Raw genomic sequence first — 23,233 nt, 5'->3', positions numbered from 1 at the left:
CTGCTACTCGCAGTGGCCCACCAGGTGCCTTGGGGAGCTCATGTGCAGGAGGTGAAAGCAATGGCCTGCTGCTGCTGCTGCTCCTGAGCACCTGGTCTGCTAAGGCATTTGCAATCTGAGATCAAAGAGGATCAAGATTGGTAGCCATAGATTGACTTCTCCATAAATCTGTCCAAGCCCCTTTTAAAGCTATCCAGGTGAGTGCCCATCACCACTTCCTGTGGCAGCATCTTCCAAACACCAATCACATGTTGCGTGAAGAAGTGTTTCCTTTTATTAGTCCTAATTCTTCCCCCCAGCATTTTCAATGAATGCCCCCTGGTTCTAGTATTGTGAGAGAGAGAGAAAAATTTCTCTCTGTCGATATTTTCTACCCCATGCATAATTTTAAAAACTTCAATCATATCCCCCCTCAGACGTCTCCTCTCCAAACTAAAGAGTCCCAAATGCTGCAGTCTCTCCTCATAAGGAAGGTGCTCCAGTCCCTCAATCATCCTCGTTGCCCTTCTCTGCACTTTTTCTATCTCTTCGATACCCTTTTTTTGAGATGTGGCAACCAGAACTGAACACAGGACTCCAAGTGCGGTCGCACCATGGGTTTATGTAAGGGCATTATATAAGGGCAAGTTGCTGGGGGAGGGGGGGTGAGCAAACTGTTTCTTCACGTGCCATAATTGAAACAGCTTCTTTGAAGCTGCTGCTAGTGAGAAGGACAGGTGCTACTGTGAAAGCCACACACACACACACCCCCGAAGAAGCACACCCACCTTCCTTCACGCTGGGCAGTGGCAGAGTGGCCTGTCCCACAAAGTCATTGGAAGAAGTTGTGTCGTAATCCTCCACTGCAAAGCGCACCAAGGCCAACTCTGGAACCCGGACCTGGAACGTGAGCGTTTCGTTCCAGCAGGGATTGAATCCTGCATGGGGGCGACAGACACGTTCAAGCGAGGGGCAGTTTTGCCGGCTGCTCAGGGTCAGAAGCTCAAAGAAACGAGGTCTGCTTGAAAGCCTTGAACAGTGGTGGCGAACCTATGGCACAGGTGCCAGAGGTGGCACTCAGAGCCCTCTCTGTGGGCACACACGCACAGAGTTCATCGTGTGGGGGGAGGAATCGCCCCACACACACACACATCTAGGCTGGCCTGGGCTGCTGGGGACGATCTGTAGGTAACCCTGTTAAGTGCTGTTAAACCCCACAGATTTTCATGGGCAGAACTAAAGCACAATCCTTTTCTTGGGAGTAAGCTCGGTTGCTGGCAATGGGGCTTGCTTCTAAACCCTCCTAGGTTGTGATTCACCCATTGGAAGAGTTGCACGGTTGCTTCAAAGCAAAGCCACCGACTACCACCAAACTTACTCCCGAGTAATGCGCGCCTTGGAGTCAACCATTTTTTCTAAACTAAAACCTCAGTATTCAGGTTAAATTGCCGTGTTGGCACTTTGCGGTAAATATGTGGGTTTTGGGTTGAAGTTTGGGCACTCGGTCTTGAAAAGGTTCGCCATCGCTGGCCTAGAAGATGCTTTTGAAAGGAAAAGCTCAACTGTGCAACTGCTTTTCATATATCTCTTGTGGGTCTCAGGTCTCAGCTCCTGTGGCCACCCCTCATGCCTGAGACGTTCAGAGATGGTTTTGCCATTGCCTGCCTCTGCGTGGGTTGAGAGAGTTCTGAGAGAACTTTGACAGGCCCAAGTTCACCCAGCAGACTTTACGGGGAGAAACAGGGAATCAAATCTGGTTCCCCAGATTAAAGTCCGCTGCTCTTGACCACTGCGCCACTGCTCTTGACAATCCCGTTAAAAGGCAAGGCAATGCCCTAAATTGTCCGAGTATTGGCTCACCGAGCTCAGATCTGTTTACCTGAACAGGATGCCACTCCCCTGCGTCTCAAGCAAAGAGCTTTCTAGGCCCTGAAGTCCTTTCCTGCTCCCCACTGGGACCTCTCGCAGACAATACCGGTGCCTCGCCTCTGAGCTGGGGCCTCCCTGCCCGTCCTGAGCCCGGCCTTACCGTTGTTCAGCCGATACTCCGTTTGCTTCTTGCAACAGTCCGCGGGAACCCCGTGAATCTCCACGCGCACAAAGGGGTCCACAATGGAGGACTTCTTTTCTTTGTTCAGCTTGGGGAGCTGCTGGGCTGTGATCACCTGGAGGAAGCCGGAGGAAGGGGAATGTCATAAGAACAAAAGAACATCAGAATGAGCCAGCTGGATCAGACCAGAGTCCATCTAGTCCAGCTCTCTGCTACTCGCAGTGGCCCACCAGGTGCCTTTGGGAGCTCATGTGCAGGAGGTGAAAGCAATGGCCTTCTGCGGCTGCTGCTGCTCCCGATCACCTGGTCTGCTCAGGCCTTTGCAATCTCAGATCAAGGAGGATCAAGATTGGGAGGCAGAGATCGACTTCTCCTCCATAAATCTGTCCAAGCCCCTTTTAAAGCTATCCAAAGCAGAGAAGGGGCTGGGCTCCCTTCGCCAACCCCCCCCCCCGTCCCCACACAGGAAAAACACTCCGCAGCTCTTCAAAGACGACAGCAAATGCCCCACCACACAATGAAATATTGCTCCTCGGTGAATGCTGCCAACGGGTTTTTGTCATTGTTGCAGAGGGTCCCGAGACGAGTTGCCACCGGAAGCAGAACGGGGATTTGCAAGGGAGGAAAATGAACATGCAGAAAAGCCCGTTCGCTTCTGTGTGCAGCTAAACACAGAAAAAGCCCATCGCCTTTGCCACAAAAACATTCCCCACTCGCTGTACCTTGACCGTGAGGGCGATGGGGCGCTGGCCAGTGCCACGCCGGGGGGACTCGGGATCAAAGGTGCTCTGGCTGTGGCGCAGCCAGGCGGGCTTCAGCACGTAGCCGCAGCGCCCGTTCACCAGGAAGCGCCCGTCGTTGAGGTCCATCTCTGTCCCCGGGGTCTGGAAATTAAGTGCCACTGAGAGGTGGACACAGAAAGGGGAGGCGGTTATCCAGGGATGTCATAATTTTTAGAAGCAGAAGCAAGCCTTTATTGGCATAGACAGCAGTACAACAATAATAAAAACAGATTAAAAAGCATATACAATACAGGAAATAAATGTTAAGCGGAAGGAAATCTACTGGCATTTAGTAATTTCCAGGAGAAAGTCTGCCACTATCATACAGAGAGAAGGACCAGGGTTGTCCAACAAGTAGTGTAATCTAAATAAATCGGGGAGATCAGGTAAATGGAAAGGTGTAAGAGTCACATACTTGGATCTGATTTCCTTGAATCTGAGACAGTGTAGTAATTGGTAGGGCCAGAGATTCAACTGGAGCCACCATCATTACATGGGCACAATCTTAGCCTTTCTCCCTGCTCATTAAATCTGCCATGTAACAAGGCAGAAGGCATAACATTAAATCTGGCGAGCATTATGGCTCTCCTTTGAGCAGGGTTTATTAAGCAATACAGGTAGTGTGCCAAGTGGCCCCGTTTAAATGGGAGAGAAAAATACAGGGGGGAGCACATTTTCTTGGCTGTGGTGATTAGGGTAGAGAACTCTCTATCCAATAGTTGACCTTTTAATTTCCTATAAGCTTCTGAATAGGACAAAGGATGTCATAATGCCATTTTGTAAATATCTGCACCTCACCCAGTTGTAATTTCAGAAGGGTCTTGAGGGGTAAATGGCAAAAGAGAGCCAGAAGGTGTTGAACCCGAGTTCAACGGCAAACTCGGTCACAAAGCTCCCTGGGGGACTCTGGCCCGTCATTCCCTCTCAGTCTTGTCTCAAAATGGGATGTTCCATAGCAAAGCAGGAGAGGAGAGGACCGCGTTTGCCCCCCTCAACTTCCCAGAGGGAGGACAGAGTGGAATTGTAACAGAGACAAGGGAGAGAGGTGAGACGTACGCAGCCAAGGGGCCGCTATGCTGGCACAAAAACCCCTCTATGCAGAACTGTGTAATCTGCTCTGAAGATGAAATTAATGCCGTTTCTCCTGGAGTGGCCATTATTTTCTTGGACAACTTTGTGTGGGTTTCAAGCTCCAGGCAAACAGAAACTGCCAGGCATGTAGAAGTGTGGGGGGGGGGGACCATAAGAGCCAAGGGTTCGGTCCTTCTCGTGCAGCCGAAGTGGCCCTTCGTGACGAATCGCTGCTCAGCCGAGCCTCCCCAAAGTTGTCCACTCAGGTGTTGCAGAGCAAAAAAAAGTTATTGCAGCCTTGAGATTTGAGGCTCAGACTGAAAGAGGGAGCCGCCCTTCTGGCCCAGCAATTTTGACCTCTGCCCTGGGGCAGCGTTGAAGTGAAGAAACTGTGCACGCCGCTCCCCAAAAAGAGACAGGACTCAAAGGGGTTTACAGACTCCCTTTTCCTTCCTCTCCCCACAACCAAAGGAGAGAGACTAAAGCAACGGGGCCCAAGAAGGGGGAATTCAGGCTCAGCATAGGAGGCCTTCAACCAGTGGTGGGATCCAAAAATTTGAGTAACAGGTTCCCATGGTGGTGGGATTGAAACAGTGGCGTAGCGCCAATGGGGCTGGGCGGGGCACGACGGGGGCGTGGCCGGGCATTCCGGGGGCGGGGCATTCCTGGGCAGGGCTATGGCAAGGATGCAACTGCTGCGCCGGTCCTTGGGTGGGAAACGAATGCACGCAGGTGCAGGCTGCCAGGCACTGGCGTAATGCCCATTGGGCAAGGTGGGCAGCTGCCCAGGGCATCACCTTGTGGGGGGCATCAAAATGCTGGGTTCGTTTTTGGGTATTTTAGTGGTTTTCCATTTTTGGCCTGCAGGGGGCACAGTTTTTAGGCTAGCAGCACCGAAATTTCAGCGTATCATCAGGAGACTGTCCTTATGCTACCCCCCACATTTGGTGAGGTTTGGTTCAGGGAGTTCAAAGTTATGGACTCCCAAAGGGGGTGCCCCTATCTCCCATTGTTTCGAATGGGAGCTAATAGGAGATGGGGGTTACACCTTTGAGGGTCCATAACTTTGGCCCCCCTGAACCAAACTGCACCAAACTTGGGGGGTATCATTAGGGCAGTCTCCTGATGAGACCCTGAAAGTTTTGAGACTGTGCCTTCAGAAATGTGCCCCCCACAGCCTGCAACCCCCATTGACAGCAATGCAGAAAACTCAATGAAGAACAAAGATTCTTGGGCAAATTTCTAGGATGTTCCTGCAGGGGTGCATTTTTGGATGTATCGGCACCAAAATTTCAAGGTATCATCTGGATATGATGGCACCCCCATGTTTGGTGCAGTTTGGTTCAGGGGGTCCAAAGTTATGGACCCTCAAAGGGTAGCCCCCATCTCCTTAGCAAAGAATGGAGGATGGGGCACCCCCTTTGAGGGTCCATAACTTTGGACCACCTAAACCAAACTGCACCAAAATTTGGGAGTACCATAAGGACAGTTTCCAGATGATACCCTGAAATTTTGGTGCTGATACATCCAAAAATGTGCCCCCTGCAGGAACATCCCAGAAATTTGCCCAAGAATCTTTGTTCTGAATTGAGTTTTCTGTATTGCTGTCCATGGGGGTTGCAGGCTGGGGGGGGCACATTTCTGAAGGTACAGTCTCAAAACTTTCAGGGACTCATCAGGAGACTGCCCTGATGATACCCCCCAGGTTTGGTTCAGTTTGGTTCAGGGGGACCAAAGTTATGGACCCTCAAAACTGTAGCCCCCATCTCCTATTAGATCCCATTTGAAACAATGGGGGATGGGGCACCCCCTTTGGGAGTCCATAACTTTGGACTCCTTGAACCAAACCTCACCAAACTTGGGGAGTAGCATAAGGACAGTCTCCTGATGATATGCTGAAATTATGGTGCTGATATGTCTAAAAGGGCACACCCTGCAGGCACCAATGTCCTGGTGCAGAAAAAATTTGGTCGTGGTGGAGTGGCCGCCCATGGTGGTGGGGGGGGGCATCCAACTCAGGTTTTGCCCAGGGCTACAGTTTGCCCAGGGCTGCCTCGTTACGCCCCTGATGCCAGGGCACCTCCTGCTAAACTGCTTCAAGTTCTGCACGCTACTGCTGAGAGGAGGGGCGTAACTAAGGCAAAAACCACGTGGCAAAATCACCCATTAGTAACCCCCTCTCGGCACACACAAATAATTAGCAACCTACTCTCGGGAACCTGTGAGAACCTGCTGGATCCCGCCTCTGCCTTCAACCCTCTTGGTCTGCAGGGCCTCTGGAGTCCCTTTCCCTGCAATGCAACCTTTCAGAACTCTCCCATGAAGTCTACCGAAGGGTCCACCCAGAGGGCACTACTGGGTCTCCCTCTTCGCCCACTCACCCAGCTGGCAGCCGGCATTCCACATCTCCTGGGGGTTGTAATTGGAGGAGTTCATCTTGAGCCCCAGGGGGTAAACACGGCTGAGGTGTCGTGTGTTGTAGCGGACAAAAAGGTTTCCTGAAAGACAGAGAACATTGGCTGCTTCCCGTTGCATCAATCCTGGAGAAATCCTCCACCTGTGTCCGTAACCCACCTTCACTTCCACGGCCTACATTTTAGCCAACTCATGTCCTTCTCTCTTTTGACTGGTTCTACTTTGTTTTGGGTTTTTTAACCAGTTGTCCTCTCCATCTCTTCCTAACTGGGATTTTTGGGGGGCGGGGCAGGTGGAGAATCAAACTCTGTTTTTTTTCCTCTCTCTTTCTGTTCCACCAAAGCTGGCATTCTATTGGCTAGAACTCCTGGTGTCCTTTTACCGCTGTGCTATAGAGAGTGTCTGAACCTACTGGATCTGTGTATGGTTCTCCAGTTGCACAGTGGCAGATAGGAAGGCGCTCCAAAGGGTGATCACTCCTCGGCTGCCCTCTCCCCTCCTTGGAGGAACTCTACAATTCCCGAAGCCTAAAAAAAGCCCAAAATATTCTGAGAGACCTATCTCATCCAGCACACTCTCTTTTTGAACTGTTACCATCCGGCAGACGATACAGGTCTATCAAAACTAGGACAAAGAGGCTTAGAGACAGCTTCTACTCTAGAGCTGTGGCTACGCTGAACTCCACAGCTTCGTGTTGGTGTGTTTGGGGCTGTGTAGGGATGGGTGGAGGGAGGGGAAAGTGAGGGTGGGGTATGAGTCTGAAATTGTGTGCATCGAGGAATGCTGCTGTAAATTTCGTTGTGTGTGCACAATGACAATAAAATGCTTATGCTAAGGACACCGTTCCCCCGGCCTCGATTTCTTTAAAGCACAGTGACCACGAAAGAATTACAACCAAAAATCACCTTTAAGTGACATTTTCCTTAGACAGACACTGAAAATACATCCCATTTTCTTATCTGGAATCAGGTGGGCCCCTCTGGTGAACCACAACATGGTGGGAGTATCCAGAGCTTTTGAGGAGAAGTCAGGGACGTTCATAACTTCGGGTAGTCCTTTCTCTGACTTGAAACGGCTTCTCACAACCGGTGGAAAAGAATAGTGCCCTACTGCTCACCCTGCCCTGAGGCGGAAAGTCCAGATTGGAGGTTTCTCCTCCAAGACTTCATACACAGAAAACAGGAACGCAGCCTCGCTGGTTGGCAGCTCTGCAGGCACACGAGTCCCCCTCAAGGGATGCCTCAGATGTCTACTGAAGGCAGAGGCTAGAAATATATCTTGTTTTCAGAAGGCAGCTGTGTTGGACTGCAGCAGCACAGCTCGATTTGAGTCCCAGAGCATCACAGAGGCCAAGTGTTTAGGGGAGGGTTTTGAGATTTTAAATCAAATGAAGGAGTTTGAATCTTGGAAACTCATACCACTTCCCCCCACCCCCCAAAAAAATAATATCCTGTGGGCACACGAAAACTTTCACCAAGAAGAAAACTTAGTGGGTCTTAGAAGTGCCACTGGACTCAACACTTTTTCTACAAATATACCTGTACAAGAGAGGAATCCCGTCAGGTCTTTGGGGGAGGGGGAAGTCTTCCCCACTCCCTCAGCCTCCGGTTCTTCCTTCCCTCTTGCTCAAACTCCATTCTCCAGCTGGTGATGTCTCCCTTCCTCCCACTGCTTTCATGCCCCTGTCAGGGGAATTGTATCTAGGTGATGGAGATGCATTCCAACCTCACTGTCACTGCTTGAACCGACAAACCAGATGCTGCTACAAGATACATGTAACCCGCCTGCTATATGTCACCACTGCCAACTGGGACATTCTTTCCTTGATATTTGCTTTATGGCTTCACATGCTTTGTAGCTAACTAAGCTTTCTCCTGACACCCTGATCCCATGAGAAAATGAATCGTGTAATGTATTGTATTGATTGTGAGGTACTGTATTGTTTTAAGAGTCTGCAGCTGTTGCACTGGAATTGGTAATCAGTAGGTGTGTTATATTGAGCACAGCTGCAGAGTGATTTTAGGCTATGTGTGAGTAGCAGCTTTGAAATAAAGCACCATGTTTTGTTCCTCCGACTCCTGATTCTTTGAGACATAACATATTGGCGACGAGGATAAACTTATGACGAGTCTAGCAAGTTTTTGTGAAGCAAGGACTGTGAGTAAATTATGGCTTTTCAAGGGCAGCTGGAACAGTTTAATTTGGAGTTTCCTTTGAAGTGGCAGAGTTATGAGGCCCGATTGGAATTTTATCTTCTGGCAAATGGCATAACAGACCCAGAAAGGAAAAGAGCCGTGTTTTTGAGCCTCTGTGGTAAAGGGGTGTTTGACTTCGCCTCAGCATTGATAAGCCAAAGGGACTTATCAGCAACACCGCTTGTAGAGATACTGACTGCATTAAGGAACCATTTCATTCCCCAACCGTCAGAAATAGCTAGACGGAGTGTTTTTTTATAAACGTGATCAGGAGGGGACTGAAAGCATTGCAGATTATGTTGCAGTCTTACGGCGGTTGGCACAACAATGTAATTTCTCCAATTTGGAAGAAATGTTAAGGGATCGTCTGGTCTGTGGCCTGAGAGAGGCACCATTGCAAAAGTTGCTGCTGGCAAAGACAGACTTGACTTTTCAAACGGCATACCAAGAAGCCTTGAATTTTGAACTTGCTGCAGCCTCTACCGGGAGGTCGCGACAAGCCAGGAGCCCACAGAGATTGCAAACAGCTGGCAGTGGGACTGTAGACCCAGGTAATGGTGAAATTCAGAGACTGCAGCATGGTGCAATGAAGATGGGAAGACCACCACAACAGAGGGGGAGGATGTTAACAGAGAAATGTATGAGTTGTGGTGGGCCCCATGAGAGAGAAAGGTGTAAATTTAAAGAGGCACAATGTTTCTGTTGTAAACGTTGGGGGCATATTGGGAGAGTGTGCAGAGAAAAAAAGGCATCAGGGACCAAGAAGACATGTTCCCGGCTCATCTGCTACACACTCTGTGGATGCACCTTGCTGTCCCCATGTAGCTGGCTTGACTGGCCAACCCCCACATGAGCAGTGTGATGGTGTTTACGCAGCTGATGTAATTAACCACGTGCAACCCGAGATCCAGCGTAAGTTGTCGGTGACTGTGAAGATCCAGGATGTCCCTTGTGTGATGGAAGTGGATTCTGGGTCAGCATTCTCCATCGTTTCATGGGACACTTATAAAACATTTTGCCCACAGGATGATTTGGACATTCAATCTTGTGACTTACCACTTACGGATTATCAAGGACATAGAGTACCTGTGGTTGGCATGTGTAATGTCCATGTGAAATATCATATGTTTGATGGATGTTTGAAATTGTTAATAGTGGAAGGAAGGCGGACGAGCCTATTGGGGTTGGACTGGTTTTGGGAGGTTGGGAATTGTAGTTACTGGAAGGCAGGTGAGGTTAGCAAGTTGACATGGGAGGTGCTAGTGGGAGAATTTAAGAGTGTGTTTGCTGAGGGACTGGGGCAGTATAAGGGTCCACCTATATCATTGCATCTTGATCCTTTACTACCCCCAATACGTCTAAAATCACGGGCGTATTCCATTTGCTTTGGCGCTCTAAAGTGGATGCAGAACTAGATCGGTTATTGGAACAGGGAAGATTGGAGCCAGTAGGAAAGGCAAAAGGGGAAACTCCAAGTGGGGCCCCAGTGAAAGGCAATGGGGATGGGCGCATTTGTGCTGATTATAAGTGCACCATTAACAACGCATTCCAGAAACATCCGTACCCAGTGCCAGTTGTCAGTCAGTTGTTAGCTTAACATTGGCAGGGGAAAGGTTTTTGCAAAATTAGATCTAGCGCAGGCATACCAACAGCTGGAAGTGGATGATGCCACTGCAGAAGCCCAGACGATAGTGACTCACAGGGGGGCATTCAAAGTAAAGCGGCTGCAATTTGGAGTGAGCGTAGCTCCTGGGATATTCCAGAGCTTGATGGAAGAAATATTAAGAAACTTGCCGGGAGTCATACCATATTTTGATGATGTCTTGATAGTGGGTGCAACTGAGGAGGAACTGATGACACGGGTGCGGAAAGTACTGCAGTGCTTCTCAGATGTAGGGTTGCGCGTTAAGCGCGAAAAATGCGTGTTTGGAGTAAGCGCCAAGTAGAGTTTTGGGATACATGGTAGATGCAAGGGGAATCCACCCGACATCAGCAAAGGTGAGGGCCATCCAGGATGCCCCAGCACCACAGTCAAAGCAAGAGTTACAGGCATTTTTGGGATTGCTAAATTTTTACCATTCATTCTTAAAGCATAAGGCCACAACCGCGGATCCACTGCACCGCTTATTAGATAAACGGGCAGTGTGGCAGTGGACAAGTCAGCATGAGAAGGCATTCCGAGATGTCAAACGATTATTTGTCATCAGAAAGTGTATTGGTTCATTTTGATGAGAGGAAGCCATTAATTTTGACGTCGCGATGCCTCCCCGTATGGAGTTGGAGCAGTGTTGAGCCATCAATTGGAGGATATCGCGGAAGCTCCAATTGCGTATTCTTAGAGGCCGTTGTCTACAACGGAGCCAAATTACGCGCAAATTGATAAGGAGGCATTAGCAATAGTGGCTGGGGTTAAGAAGTTTCATGATTACGTGTATGGGCGACCATTTATGATTGTTACAGACCATAAGCCGCTGTTGGGATTATTTTCCTCAGAGCGCCAGACACCACAGATATTGTCCCCTAGAATGCTGCGGTGGGCAATGTTCCTGAATGCATATGATTATGTCTTGCAGCACCAGTCGGGAAAGAAAATTGGTCATGTAGTTGCGTTGAGTCGCTTGCCAGTACAAAGGGAGGAGGAAGATCATTCCCCACTTTTGGAGGTTTTGATGTTGGAATCGTTATCAGAGCCTCCAGTGCAAGCTGCAGAAATAGCAGAAAGGTCAGCTAAGGACCCAGTGCTTGCCCGAGTTTTGAATTGGGCATGGAAGGGTTGGCCATTGGGTAAGTTAGAGGAAAAATTCAGACCATTTGGAATGAGGCAGCACGAGATATCTGTCCACAAGGGGTGCTTACTGTGGGGAAATAGAGTAGTGATCCCAGCAGCTTTAAGGATTAGGGTGCTGGAGGCCTTACATGTAGGGCACCCCGGAATAGTGAGAATGAAGGCATTGGCCCAGTAGTTATGTGTGGTGGCCAAAGATGGATGAGTGAAATAGAAGAATGGGTGGCCAGGTGCAGGAGTGTCAGATAACGCCACCTGCCCCACCTCAGGCCCCTACCTATCAATGGGAGTCCACAAAAAGACCGTGGTCAAGGGTACATATTGATTTTTGCAGAGGCCTTTCCAAGGCCAGAGTGTTTCTTCAATCGTGAGTGGACTCATATTCCAAATGGCTAGAAAGTGCAGTGCCAGTAATGTCCAATGACTATCCCACAAACAGTTATTAGGGGCACTGGCGTAGGATTATTTGCAACCCATCCCTGTCGCGGATCACGGTGGTATCGGATAATCTGGGACAAGCGTTTGTATCCAAGGAGTTTAAGAGTATTCCTGGCCAATGGTGTTATTCGCCAGCGTTACCTCGAAGCCCAACTTTTCATCCGACTCACCAATGGGCAGAGGCCAGAAAGGATAGAATGTGCGTACAACGAAGGATGCATTACAGTATTGCGAATAGTAGAGAGGGATTGGCACCGTCCCGGTTGGCCGAATTTTTGTTAACACAGCACATAACACCGTGCACAGCCACGGGAGGAGTCTCTGTGAGTTGCTAATGAATGTCGGGAAACTTACAAGCGTTGCTGGACCGAATGCCATCCCGATTCAGCTTGATGATCGATCCCACGGAAGAAGAAGATCAGGTGTTAGAAAGCACCTCCGGACATTTGATAGGGGGATGATCACGTGTGTGTATGTCCGAAATTATGGAGCAAGGTCCATGTTGGGTCCCAGCAGTTGTGAGGCAGCCGACAGGGCCCTTTGTCTTATAGGGTGGAAACTTCGAAGAGAGCTGGGTGATCACTTGCAGGACATGTTGACTCAAGTAAGGGAAGAGAGTGCCAGGGTCCAACAGTAGATCAGGAACCCCAGGTCCTCAAATCCCTAGAGGGCATTAAGGGGGCAGATGGAGCTGCAGGATGAGGGAAGCAGTAAAATAGTCCAATTGTCCCAGAGGACACCTAAGTTAATGGGGCACAGATGGAGATGCAGGATAAAGAGAAACAGCAAAGGGTCCAATTGTTTTGCAGAACCAGGAACAAACACAAGACTCCATGTGGGAAGCTACCAGAGCGGGAGCTGAGACGATCTCAGCGAAAGAGAATCCCACCAGATTATTACAGGAGTTAGGGGGAAGGGGTGTAATGTATTGTATTGATTGTGAGGTACTGTATTGTTTTAAGAGTCTGCAGCTGTTGCACTGGAATTGGTAATCAGTAGGTGTGTTATATTGAGCACAGCTGCAGAGTGATTTTAGGCTATGTGTGAGTAGCAGCTTTGAAATAAAGCACCATGTTTTGTTCCTCCGACTCCTGATTCTTTGAGACATAACAAATCGTATCTGTTACCTTGTGCAGGTTCTCTATCTGCCACTGACCTTCGGGCGCCTCAGCTCCAGGGACTGTTTTTCACAATTTCGTGGGAATTTGGGAGGGGGGGACTTGCTGGGATAAAGGGGTAGCAAGCTTTGATGCTCCGACACCTTATCAATAAACGCTACCAATCAACTATACAGAGTCCGTTTATTGGCTTGAGGTTCGAGACCTGACCCCTTTCATTCCCACTTTCTCCCTTTTCTCCTTGCTCCTTTTTATCACCCACCTGCTTACAGTTAATATTGGTCTTGGTCACATGAGATCACAGCTGGCATTTTTAAGCAGTCCGGTGTGTGTGCAGGCCTGCACATTCTTTCTCCGTGGGGAGGGTTAAATCCTAATTTATATTTTCAAATTGAGGAGTTTTTGGCAAGCCTGGAAATTTCCCCATATTTGTAGAAGCACCTCCCCTTCCTGCACCTGCGGCCCACGGGGTGGATTTTCTGATCTGTATTCTGAGGTCAAATTCAGAATTAGATACATGGCTAAACAAGATGCTGCAGGTTGCGTGCCATTTTTTATAAGAAGAAGAAGAGTTTGGATTTACATCCCCCCTTTCTCTCCTGTAAGGAGACTCAAAGGGGCTGACAATCTCCTTGCCCTTCCCCCCTCACAACAAACACCCTGTGAGGTAGGTGGGGCTGAGAGGGCTCCAAGAAGCTGTGACTAGCCCAAGGTCACCCAGCTGGCATGTGTGGGAGTGCACAGGCTAATCTGAATTCCCCAGATCAGCCTCCACAGCTCAGGCGGCAGAGCGGGGAATCAAACCCGGTTCCTCCAGATTAGATACACGAGCTCTTAACCTCTTACACCACTGCTGCTCCTAATATGTCCTAATGTCAACATCTGAATTTTTCACTTGAGAGGCCACTGGTGCATCTCTCTCTTTTCATTCAATTTAGTTTTCTCTAAAAAAAAAGAGAATTGAGGGAATAGGCTGAGGTAAAGAACTTACACTCAGTGCCACATGGGAAGATGGTCTTCCCGAGAGACCAGTCATACCTGATTCCTTGATCAGCTTCCTGGCTTTCCGCTCACTGAACGAAGACATCTCTGAGGAGTGCTGGTGATGCACAGCCCGAGGCAAGCTCTGGAAGGGGACCGACCGGCAGTACACGACCACGTCGGAGAGCTCCCGGGAAATCTGCGTGGCATCTTTCGCCTGTGGGGGCAAAGCGCTGACCATTACCTTTCATAGTGCCTCTTAGAAGAGTAGAAGAAGAGTTTGGATTCATATCCCCCCTTTCTCTCCTGCAGGAGACTCAAAGGGGCTGACAATCTCCTTGCCCTTCCCCCCTCACAACAAACACCCTGTGAGGTGGGTGGGGCTGAGAGAGCTCCGAGAAGCTGTGACTCGCCCAAGGTCACCCATCTGGCGTGTGTGGGAGTGCCCAGGCTAATCTGAATCCCCTAGATAAGCCTCCACAGCTCAGGCGGCAGAGCTGGGAATCAAACCCGGTTCCTCCAGAATAGATACACGAGCTCTTAACCTCCTACGCCACTGCTGCTCCTCTTAAGTGAATGACCACAAACCTCTTGGTATCAGCTCACCTGTGGTGAACAGTGGTCGGCTCCAGACAACCAGGCCCAGAAGCCTTTGTTAATTAGAAGGCAGCAAATGGTTTGTTTTCCTTTCAGACCACAGCTGTGCCCCTCTCTCATCAGCATTTCCCCTTCCTTTCAAGGAAATCAGAACAGCACACCTAGCTCTCCTCTCCTCTCCTGCCATTTTATCCTCACAACCCTATGGGGTAAGTTAAGGTCACAGAGTATGGCTGGCCCAGCCCAGTGAGCTACTTGGCTGAGAAGAGATTGAAACCTGAGTTTCCCCAGTTTTAACCTCCTACTTTCAGTTAATATTGAGCAGCAGTGGCGTAGGAGGTTAAGAGCTCGTGTATCTAATCTGGAGGAACCGGGTTTGATTCCCTGCTCTGCCGCCTGAGCTGTGGAGGCTTCTCTGGGGAATTCAGATTAGCCTGGGCACTCCCACACACGCCAGCTGGGTGACCTTGGGCTAGTCACAGCTTCTCGGAGCTCTCTCAGCCCCACCTACCTCACAGGGTGTTTGTTGTGAGGGGGGAAGGGCAAGGAGATTGTCAGCCCCTTTGAGTCTCCTACAGGAGAGAAAGGGGGGATAGAAATCAAAACTCTTCTTCTTCTTAATATTGACCTTGGTCACGTAAGAGCACAGCTGGCATTTTTAAGCAGTCTGATGTGTGTGCATGCCTACACATTCTTCCTCCGTGGGGAGGGTTAAATCCTAATTTATATTTTCAAATTTAGGGCTTTTTGGCAAGCCTGGAAATGTCCCCATATTTGTAGAAGCGCCTCCCCTTCCTGCACCTGCGGAAAAGGGTAATGATGCTGTAATCACTATTATTATTACTGTTGAGGAAAGTGGGAAGGTTTGGGAGCAGGGGCCTCCTGCAGGCCCATCTTGGCAGCAGTAACAGGCGGAGACACCCAGAGGTCCTGTCCTGATCAGCCCACGTCCGGTTTGATCCTGCCACGTTTCGCGGCTGGGACGTGGGATCCTTTCTGCCCTCACCCCCTCTCCCTCTTCAGTGTGGTGACTGTACTTTCTCACTCTCTGCACGCTCACTCTCCAAGCAAAGCCTGCTCAGCTCATCAGGAACCCGCCGTTGTATTTCTTCCAGAATTGTTTTGACCCCAGAGGGGGGAGGCTGCCTTGTCTCTGGACTGGGGGACTGGTGGGGTGCCATCATCCCCCCTACCCCCGGCAGGGACGTAGGTATAGATTGTTATGGGGGGGTTCGGGGGGGCCACACCCTCACCTGCCCCTAGGGCATGGCCACGCCTCTCCAAGCCCTGCCCCCGCCCTAGCGCTTATAAAAGCAGCTCTCCAAGACCAGGGACGGCAGACGCCCTCCCCTGCCCCCCATAACTTTGGACCCCCTGAACCAAACCTCACCAAACCTGGGTTGTATCATCAGGAGAGCCCCCCCCCCCAAACAATCCCTGAAAGTTTGGTGCTGCTAGCCCAAACAATACGCCCCCTGCAGGCCAAAAACCGAAAAAAACACTAAAAATGTTTTTAAAACCCACAAACGGGTGGGTGGAGCTTTGGACTTGAATGGGGGGGGGGTCTGAACCCGAGAAACATCCCCCCCTTACCTAAGTCCTTGCCCCCCCCCCCCGGTAATGGTAGTCAGGGGTGGTGTTGTGGGATATAATGGAGGGCGCTTTGCTGCTTGTGCCTTAGTTCTGCCAATGGAAGCCTAAATGCGTATTCCTTTTGGCTGAATGGGTTTGGAGTGGGGCAGGGACAATTCTTCAGTTCAGCAACCGGGGTCAGCGGGGAGGCTCAAAGGGACCTGGTTTGCTCCCAGCTACCAGGAGGACCAGGAATCCTTCAAACCTTTTGGGCCTGAACTAATGCCAGTCAGGTACAAGCCAAGCTACGAGTGGCAACGCAGGAGGGTTTGGGTGTAGCCAACTGGGGCAACAAAGAAGAAAAAGAAGAAGAGTTTGGATTTATATCCCCCCTTTCTCTCCTGCAGGAGACTCAAAGGGGCTGACAATCTCCTTGCCCTTCCCCCCTCACAACAAACACCCTGTGAGGTAGGTGGGGCTGAGAGAGCTCCGAGAAGCTGTGACTAGCCCCAGGTCACCCAGCTGGCGTGTGTGGGAGTGCACAGGCTAATCTGAATTCCCCAGATAAGCCTCCACAGCTCAGGCGACAGAGCGGGAAATCAAACCCGGTTCCTCCAGATTAGATACATGAGCTCTTAATCCCCTATGCCACTGCTGCTCCAAACAAACAAAATCATTGAAGCCAGCCACCAACCAGCAAGGGATACTCACCTGTAAGGGTTTGATCTCCTGGAGAGAGTTTGTGGACTGGAAGGAAAAAAGAAGAGAAAGACAAATTCTTTGGTTTCCTCTGAAGAATTCTAGGAATTCTAGATCCTCTCACATTTTTATCCCCTCCTTCCTGCAAGGAGCTCAGGGGGGCATAGATGCCCCCCCACCCACACTTTTATCCTCACAGCTGCCCTGTGGGGCAGGTCAAGCTGAGAGAGACAGAGGGACCGGCCCAAGGTCACCACAGGAGATTCACAGTAACCTGGATTTCAACCTGGCTCTCTCAAGTCCCAGCCTACTAGTCCAGTGGTGGCGAACCTTTGGCACTCCATATGTTATGGACTACAATTCCCATCAGCCCCTGCCAGCATGGCCAATTGGCCATGCTGGTGGGGGCTGATGGGAATTGTAGTCCATAACATATGGTGTGCCAAAGGTTCGCCACCACGGTACTAGTCTATCCTCTGTCCCAGATTGGCTGGCAGGAAGGATGGGATAAATCTACCAGGCAGCAAAACTAAGGATGGCCATTAAACCAATTTAAGGGTGGAGACACCTTCCAAAAGTTTGCCAACTACCTTGATTTTGCCAGAAGTCTTTCAGGGATCACAGTTGTGTCCTGAATAAAATAAACAGCTGGCAACTAAACTAGGACATGTTTTGCAAAAGCTCAGCTGAGAGTGAAGAAAACCCCTTGGCCTGCCAGGTGAACACATCATAAGCCTTGCAAAACATGAGCTGCCGTTTTGGTTTCGACCATTAGCTCCAAATAGCCCGTTCCAAGAGAACCGCCGGCGTGGCACAAAAAATAAACTGACTAATGAAGGATCCCGTGAACCCATAATGCTCATTTGCTGAGGGAGCTGCCTGTTTTGTCTCTGTATGATTCCTGGGTCTGGCCTCCCAGCCAGTCTCTGCAGCAGGGAAGTAATTTTGCCTAGTTTCTTACTAAGTCCGCTGCCTCCCCCAAAACAGCATAGGATCATTGGCTTCAGATGTTTCTGCTGCATGGGTTTGTTTTCTTTTAACCACAAAAACACAGTATTATTCTTCCAAAAGGAAAACATTTCTGATATAGGGTGAGGCTGCTTCCCATTTAAGTTCATTAAAAAAATCCTGCCTTGCCAATCGCCAATATTTCTGGGAACGCTGATATCCAAACTGGCCGTCCATCTTCCTGCAGGGTTCCTTCTTGGGGTCCAGTTTGTTCTTACCTTCTCATCTTCATCCTCCGTCTCCTCTTCATGACTGGAGATGAAACTCCCTCTCTCTGACTCGGTCTTCTCCTCCGGCAACTTCTTCCCCTTCACCAAGATCTTCCACTTTAACTGCTGTGAGGATCAGCAAGAGGGAAATCAGGCAGCTCAAACTTCTTCCGAAAGTCTCTAAAGCAGGGTTTCAAAGGTCCATTTGAACACAGCGGGTGATACAGACTATTTTGGGCAAGGCAACCCCGCTCGACTGGGCTCAGGTCGCCCCAGGTGGTCAGAGACAGCACGGGAGAACTCGTGGGCCCCACGGCAGAAGGCCTTCAAAATCCCAGAGCAGCCGTTATGAGGGCTTTTCCACAAGAACAGTTTATTTCATAGTCCAGGGGTCTGCAACCTGTGGCTCTCCAGATGTTCATGGACTACAATTCCCATCAGCCCCTGCCACAGGCTGATGGGAATTGTAGTCCATGAACATCTGGAGAGCCATAGGTTGCAGACCCCTGTCATACTCCATTAACAGTATACCTTCTATGGGGGGGGGGGGGGGACATCATATGTACTCTGACCAGCTCACTGTCTGCCTCCTTCCAAATGTTGCATCAATATCTGTTCTGACTGGATGGAGCAGACTTGTTTTCTGTTGACCCAGAAGGTCAGACCAGAACCAACAGGTTGAAATTAAATCAACAGAGTTTTTGGCTAAACATCCGTAGTGGTTAAGAGCAGGTGTACTCTAATCTGGAGGAACCGGGTTTGATTCCCAGCTCTGCCGCCTGAGCTGTGGAGGCTTATCTGGGGAATTCAGAGTAGCCTGTGCACTCCAACACAGGCCAGATGGGTGACCTTGGGCTAGTCACAGCTCTTCGGAGCTCTCTCAGCCCCACCCACCTCACAGGGTGTTTGTTGTGAAAGGAGGGTAAGGGAAAGGAGTTTATCAGCCCCTTTGAGTCTCCTGCAGGAGAGAAAAGGGGGATATAAATCCAACTCTTCTTCCTGGCAGTTGGAGTGATTCCTCAGTGGAGAGGGGCTGGGCTCTCCTCCTTTGGAGTCTTTTAAGCAGAGGCTGAATGGCCACCTGAGAGTAAGGCCACGTCTGTGAACTCAGGCAGCTCAAGAGAGGGGGGGAGGGAGGAGTGAGCCAGTGGTCAGCTCTTGTGGCCCCTTTCTTACGTGCCCAAGGAAATGCTGGTGGCCACTTCGGGGCCAGCAAGGAATTTTCCTCCAGGCCAGATTGGCTAGGGATCCTGGTGTTTTTTGGCCTCCTATTGGACATACATCAGGATTCACCAGGGGAACGGAAGATAGTTGTGAATTTCCTGCATTGTGCAGGGAGTTTGACTAGATGACCCTTGAGGTCCCTTCCAGCTGTATGTTTCTATGCCACAAGGGAACACACTTGTACACATATCACAACAAGTGGGACAGAATCTGTGACGGCTATTATTTATTTATTTTTATTTGGGGATTTTCTAACCTGCCTTTCTATTAAGAAGAAGAAGAGTTTGGATTTATATCCTCCCCTTTCTCTCCTGTAGGAGACTCAAAGGGGCTGACAATCTCCTTGCCCTTCCCCCCTCACAACAAACACCCTGTGAGGTGGGTGGGGCTGAGAGAGCTCCGAAGAGCTGTGACTAGCCCAAGGTCACCCAGCTGGCATGTGTGGGAGTATACAGGCTAATCTGAATTCCCCAGATAAGCCTCCACAGAACTCCGGGCAGCTTATTAAAAAAAAGTTTAAAAACAGCAAATAAATAACAATACCAAGAACTGAAATCCTAAAACTAACAGGGAAAAATCCCTAAGCACTCCAGAGATTAGTAATACAACAACAGGGAAACAGCAATAACACAAGAATGAAACAAACAGCAACAGCATGAGAAGCAAACAGCACTGGGAAAACACACAACAACAGATCAGGGAATCAACATCTCCAATCTGTGCCAGGTCTACAGTGTGAGACTTTTTGCCCCCGAGATCCCACTGTTTTAGGATCCTGTTGCTGCAGGAACAAAATGAAGAAAAAAGCCACAATACTACAAAGTGATTCCCAGTTACAGTACTGGAAATGTTGGAAGGTCTCCCCCAGAGGGTGCCATGCAGTCGCTCCCTGATGAACTCCTGCGCATGTTTAAGATAATCTCTTACCCTATTCACTTTTTACCTTCTAGCACTTCCTTTTAATCTAAAATTGTTTTATTATTCTAGCACAAAGTCTGTTAATGCTGGCGACATGCTTTGTGTTATCTGAGCCTTCTTCAAAACTTTTAAACCTGTTATTTGTTACCAGCTTTTAGTTTTGCTTCAGTTTATTTTAATTTTTAATAATTTTATTGCTGGGCATGACACCGGCGTCCTTTTGTTAGGGCTCTGGTTGATCTCTTTTAATATTTTAAGTGGTTTTTTTAATTTCTATTTTTCTTTCTTAGCAACTGTTAGTTTTAGCTAATTGTTCTACTGTGTTATTGCATTTTATTGCCCTTCTGGCTTTTGAATCCTCCGAGCTCCAGGGTTGTAGGGAGGCAAGTTTTAACTACTGAAAATGTCAAACAGGAATAAAACCAGTTTTAGAGGCTTCCAGAAGTCTGAGCGACTGTTCTCCAGCACCACCTTCTGGTGCTAAATCACACCAGACTCGCTGGAGCCGGCCGGTCCCAATTCCTACCTCAGCCAACCAAGCCAGGAGAATTTGAGAGAGAGGGGCAGATGGCAGGCAGAGGAGGGCCGCACCCTGGGCAGGAGGAGACCAGGCCGAGGGTGGACCCAAGCAGGGCCCAGGAGGGCAAGGGGGCTGCTTAGAGTCCACCGTGGAGGGTTGGGGGCAGAGGCAACACTTGGCCCAGGAACATCCCCCCAAACTGGGCCCAAGACCCTTGAAAAATGGGGCGAAACACCTTTACAAAATGGCGGGGGGACCAAGTTGTGTCCCAGTGATTTATTTATTCATTTATTTTCCTTATTGGGGGCCCCCAAGCGGCTGGCCTCAATCTCCTCTTCTCCTCCATTTTATCCTCACCACAACCCTGTGCGGTAGGTCAGACTAAGAGTCAGGGTCGCCCAGTGAGTTTCTAAGCAGAGCGCGGATTTGAATGTACTGACGCTGCAGCCGCTGTACCACACTGTCTTATGTGGTGCATAAATATAAACTGGATGCGAGACTTCAGGGCCTGTTGAATTCAAAGTAGAGGAAAGCTAACCTCGGAACTGCTCTCTTATGACTTGTTCGGCTTTAACAGCCCCCCCCCCCCCACACACACCCCTTCTGCAAAACCAGCAACTCAAGTGCAAATTTGCTCTTAAGAGCAAAAAGCAAAGTTCCAGTTCTCAAGTCATGAACTGTGACAATCTTGCTCTTCCTCCTCCATCAAATTTCTCCTCAAATTCCCCTTCTCCGATTTCCACAGACATCTCGATTCTGATGCACCTCGATTCCACACGGCGCCCAGCACGACCCCAACCTCCGGCGGCTCTGGGAAAGCAGCAGAAAAAGCAGCCGGGGGCTTTACCTCCGGGGAGGGGAGCTGTTTGGGGGTGTCTCCATCCAGCGGCTGAGTCAGAAGCATGTCCCCCAAGATGGTCTTCATGTGGCGGGCCATGGCGGACTGCTGCTCCAGACCGCAGTGGTTTTCCAGCGAGAGGATCAAGGGGTAGGGAGACTGCTGCAGACACAAGGCAGGAGGCAGGAGTGAGGGAGGAAATCAAAGTAGACTCGATTGGCACGAGCAAGACATGCGCTGAGTTCCACTTTTCACTGACTTGGCCTGAGCTTCACATTCTCAAATGTTTTGGTTAAAGTCGCCATCTTTCTGTGTACAAATGACTCTGGCAGAGAGACAGTCAGCCTCTTCTTATTGGGTTACCCCAGTGGTGGCGAACCTATGGCACGGGTGCCAGAGGTGGCACTCGGAGCCCTCTCTGTGGGCACGCACACACAGAGTTCCTCATGTGGGGGTGGAAAATCACCCCCCCCCCCCACACACACACATCTAGGCTGACCTGGGCTACTGAGCACGACATGCGCGCACCGCGGTGGGCAGGGAGGACTCGGCTGGCGGGCCTGGTGCCTGTGCTCCAGGTGGCTGCTGCCTGAGGGGGAGGGGGCGCAGAGGAGGCAGAGATGCTAGAGAGGCACAGAGAGGTGTGCACAGGACTTGCTGGAGGCTAGAGCAGGCTGGCCCCTGCTCGAGCAGGTGGGGCGGAGGAAGAGGGAGCCAACCGTTTTTTTCTAAACTAAAACCTCAGCGTTCAGGCTAAATTGCCGGGTTGGCACTTTGCGATAAATAAGTGGGGTTTGAGTTGCAATTTGGGCACTCGGTCTCAAAAAGGTTCGCCATCACTGGGTTACCCCCTTTCCTCCGGCATCTGTGCTGCAGTAGCAGGATGTCAGTAGCAGGAGGAAGCTGTGTTTTCAGTCCAGTGGCCGCCCCAGCTGCTTTCCAGCTGTTGGGCAGGTTACGGGCACAGATTTTATTTTTTTAAAAGGGCAACTTTATCAAGATTCTGTGCATTGAAATTAACTGACGCTCTTTTCTTCTCAATGTCGGCCGACACTAGGAATGCGAAGGCCACAGAACTGGGAAACTGGACTTTGTGTTAATATATTTCCCCCAAAAAAAAGTTTTTAAGGAAAAAAAAGAGGCGTTGCAATTGTTATAAGTTGCCATCGTTATAAATGAATTAGTTTTCCATTCATAAAACGTTATAAACATGTTGTGTGGAATGAGCCTCAATGATGCACCACGTGGGTCGGTTATGATGCCATCAGACAGGTGAGGGAAGTACAACATTGAAAGGGGCCTCTATGCGGGAAAGGCAGCATCACACAGGTGGCTGTTTAGTGAGCATTTGTATTTTCTGCATCTGGAAAATGAGTGCAGGTTCTACCTGGGAAAATTCTGCAGACTGAAGGGAGAGGGATTTTTTGCCAATCCCTCCCCCGTGGTAGCAGACCACCAACTACCCCCTCCTGCTCTTCAAGGAAATTCCCAGACTCCCAGGAGCAGAAATTTTGGGAGCCCTGTGGGCCTCAGTGAAAAGGGAATTCCCACACCCACCACCAGAGATTCTGCAAAAGATCCGACCCACGGGCTAGACCGCTAGAGCAATGCGGGCAAACCTTTTGGGCTTGGCAGGGGCATAATGCCCATTGGGCAAGGTGGGCAGCTGCCCAGGGCACCACCTTGTGGGGGCACCAAAAATCCAGGGTTCGTTTTTGGGTATTTTTAGTGGTTTTCCGTTTTTGGCCTGCAGGGGGCACAGTTTGTAGGCTAGCAGCACCAAAAATTCAGCCTATCATCAGGAGACTGTTCTTATGCTACCCCCCATGTTTGG

The 23,233-nt window shown here is 49.9% G+C and overlaps 1 protein-coding gene across 3 annotated transcripts in view; it reads right to left on the bottom strand.

Moving 5' to 3' along the window:
* PLCD3 (phospholipase C delta 3) overlaps positions 1 to 23,233 on the bottom strand; it is a 71,672-nt gene that overhangs the window by 1,486 nt on the left and 46,953 nt on the right. Inside the window, exons 8-15 of one of the 3 annotated variants that reach the window (XM_048517589.1) lie at positions 21,409 to 21,561; positions 17,909 to 18,025; positions 16,695 to 16,730; positions 13,872 to 14,031; positions 6,264 to 6,380; positions 2,752 to 2,930; positions 2,009 to 2,144; positions 768 to 917 (exon numbers count right to left, since the gene is read on the bottom strand). In XM_048517589.1, the coding sequence (XP_048373546.1) occupies positions 768 to 917; positions 2,009 to 2,144; positions 2,752 to 2,930; positions 6,264 to 6,380; positions 13,872 to 14,031; positions 16,695 to 16,730; positions 17,909 to 18,025; positions 21,409 to 21,561 (1,048 nt within the window). The remainder of the gene's footprint in view (positions 1 to 767; positions 918 to 2,008; positions 2,145 to 2,751; positions 2,931 to 6,263; positions 6,381 to 13,871; positions 14,032 to 16,694; positions 16,731 to 17,908; positions 18,026 to 21,408; positions 21,562 to 23,233) is intronic. The other 2 variants (XM_048517590.1, XM_048517591.1) reach the window with 2 other exon arrangements.

This window comes from Sphaerodactylus townsendi, linkage group LG15 (assembly GCF_021028975.2).
Source record: "Sphaerodactylus townsendi isolate TG3544 linkage group LG15, MPM_Stown_v2.3, whole genome shotgun sequence".
Lineage (NCBI taxonomy): Eukaryota > Metazoa > Chordata > Lepidosauria > Squamata > Sphaerodactylidae > Sphaerodactylus > Sphaerodactylus townsendi.
This window is presented reverse-complemented; position numbering and strand designations above follow the sequence as displayed.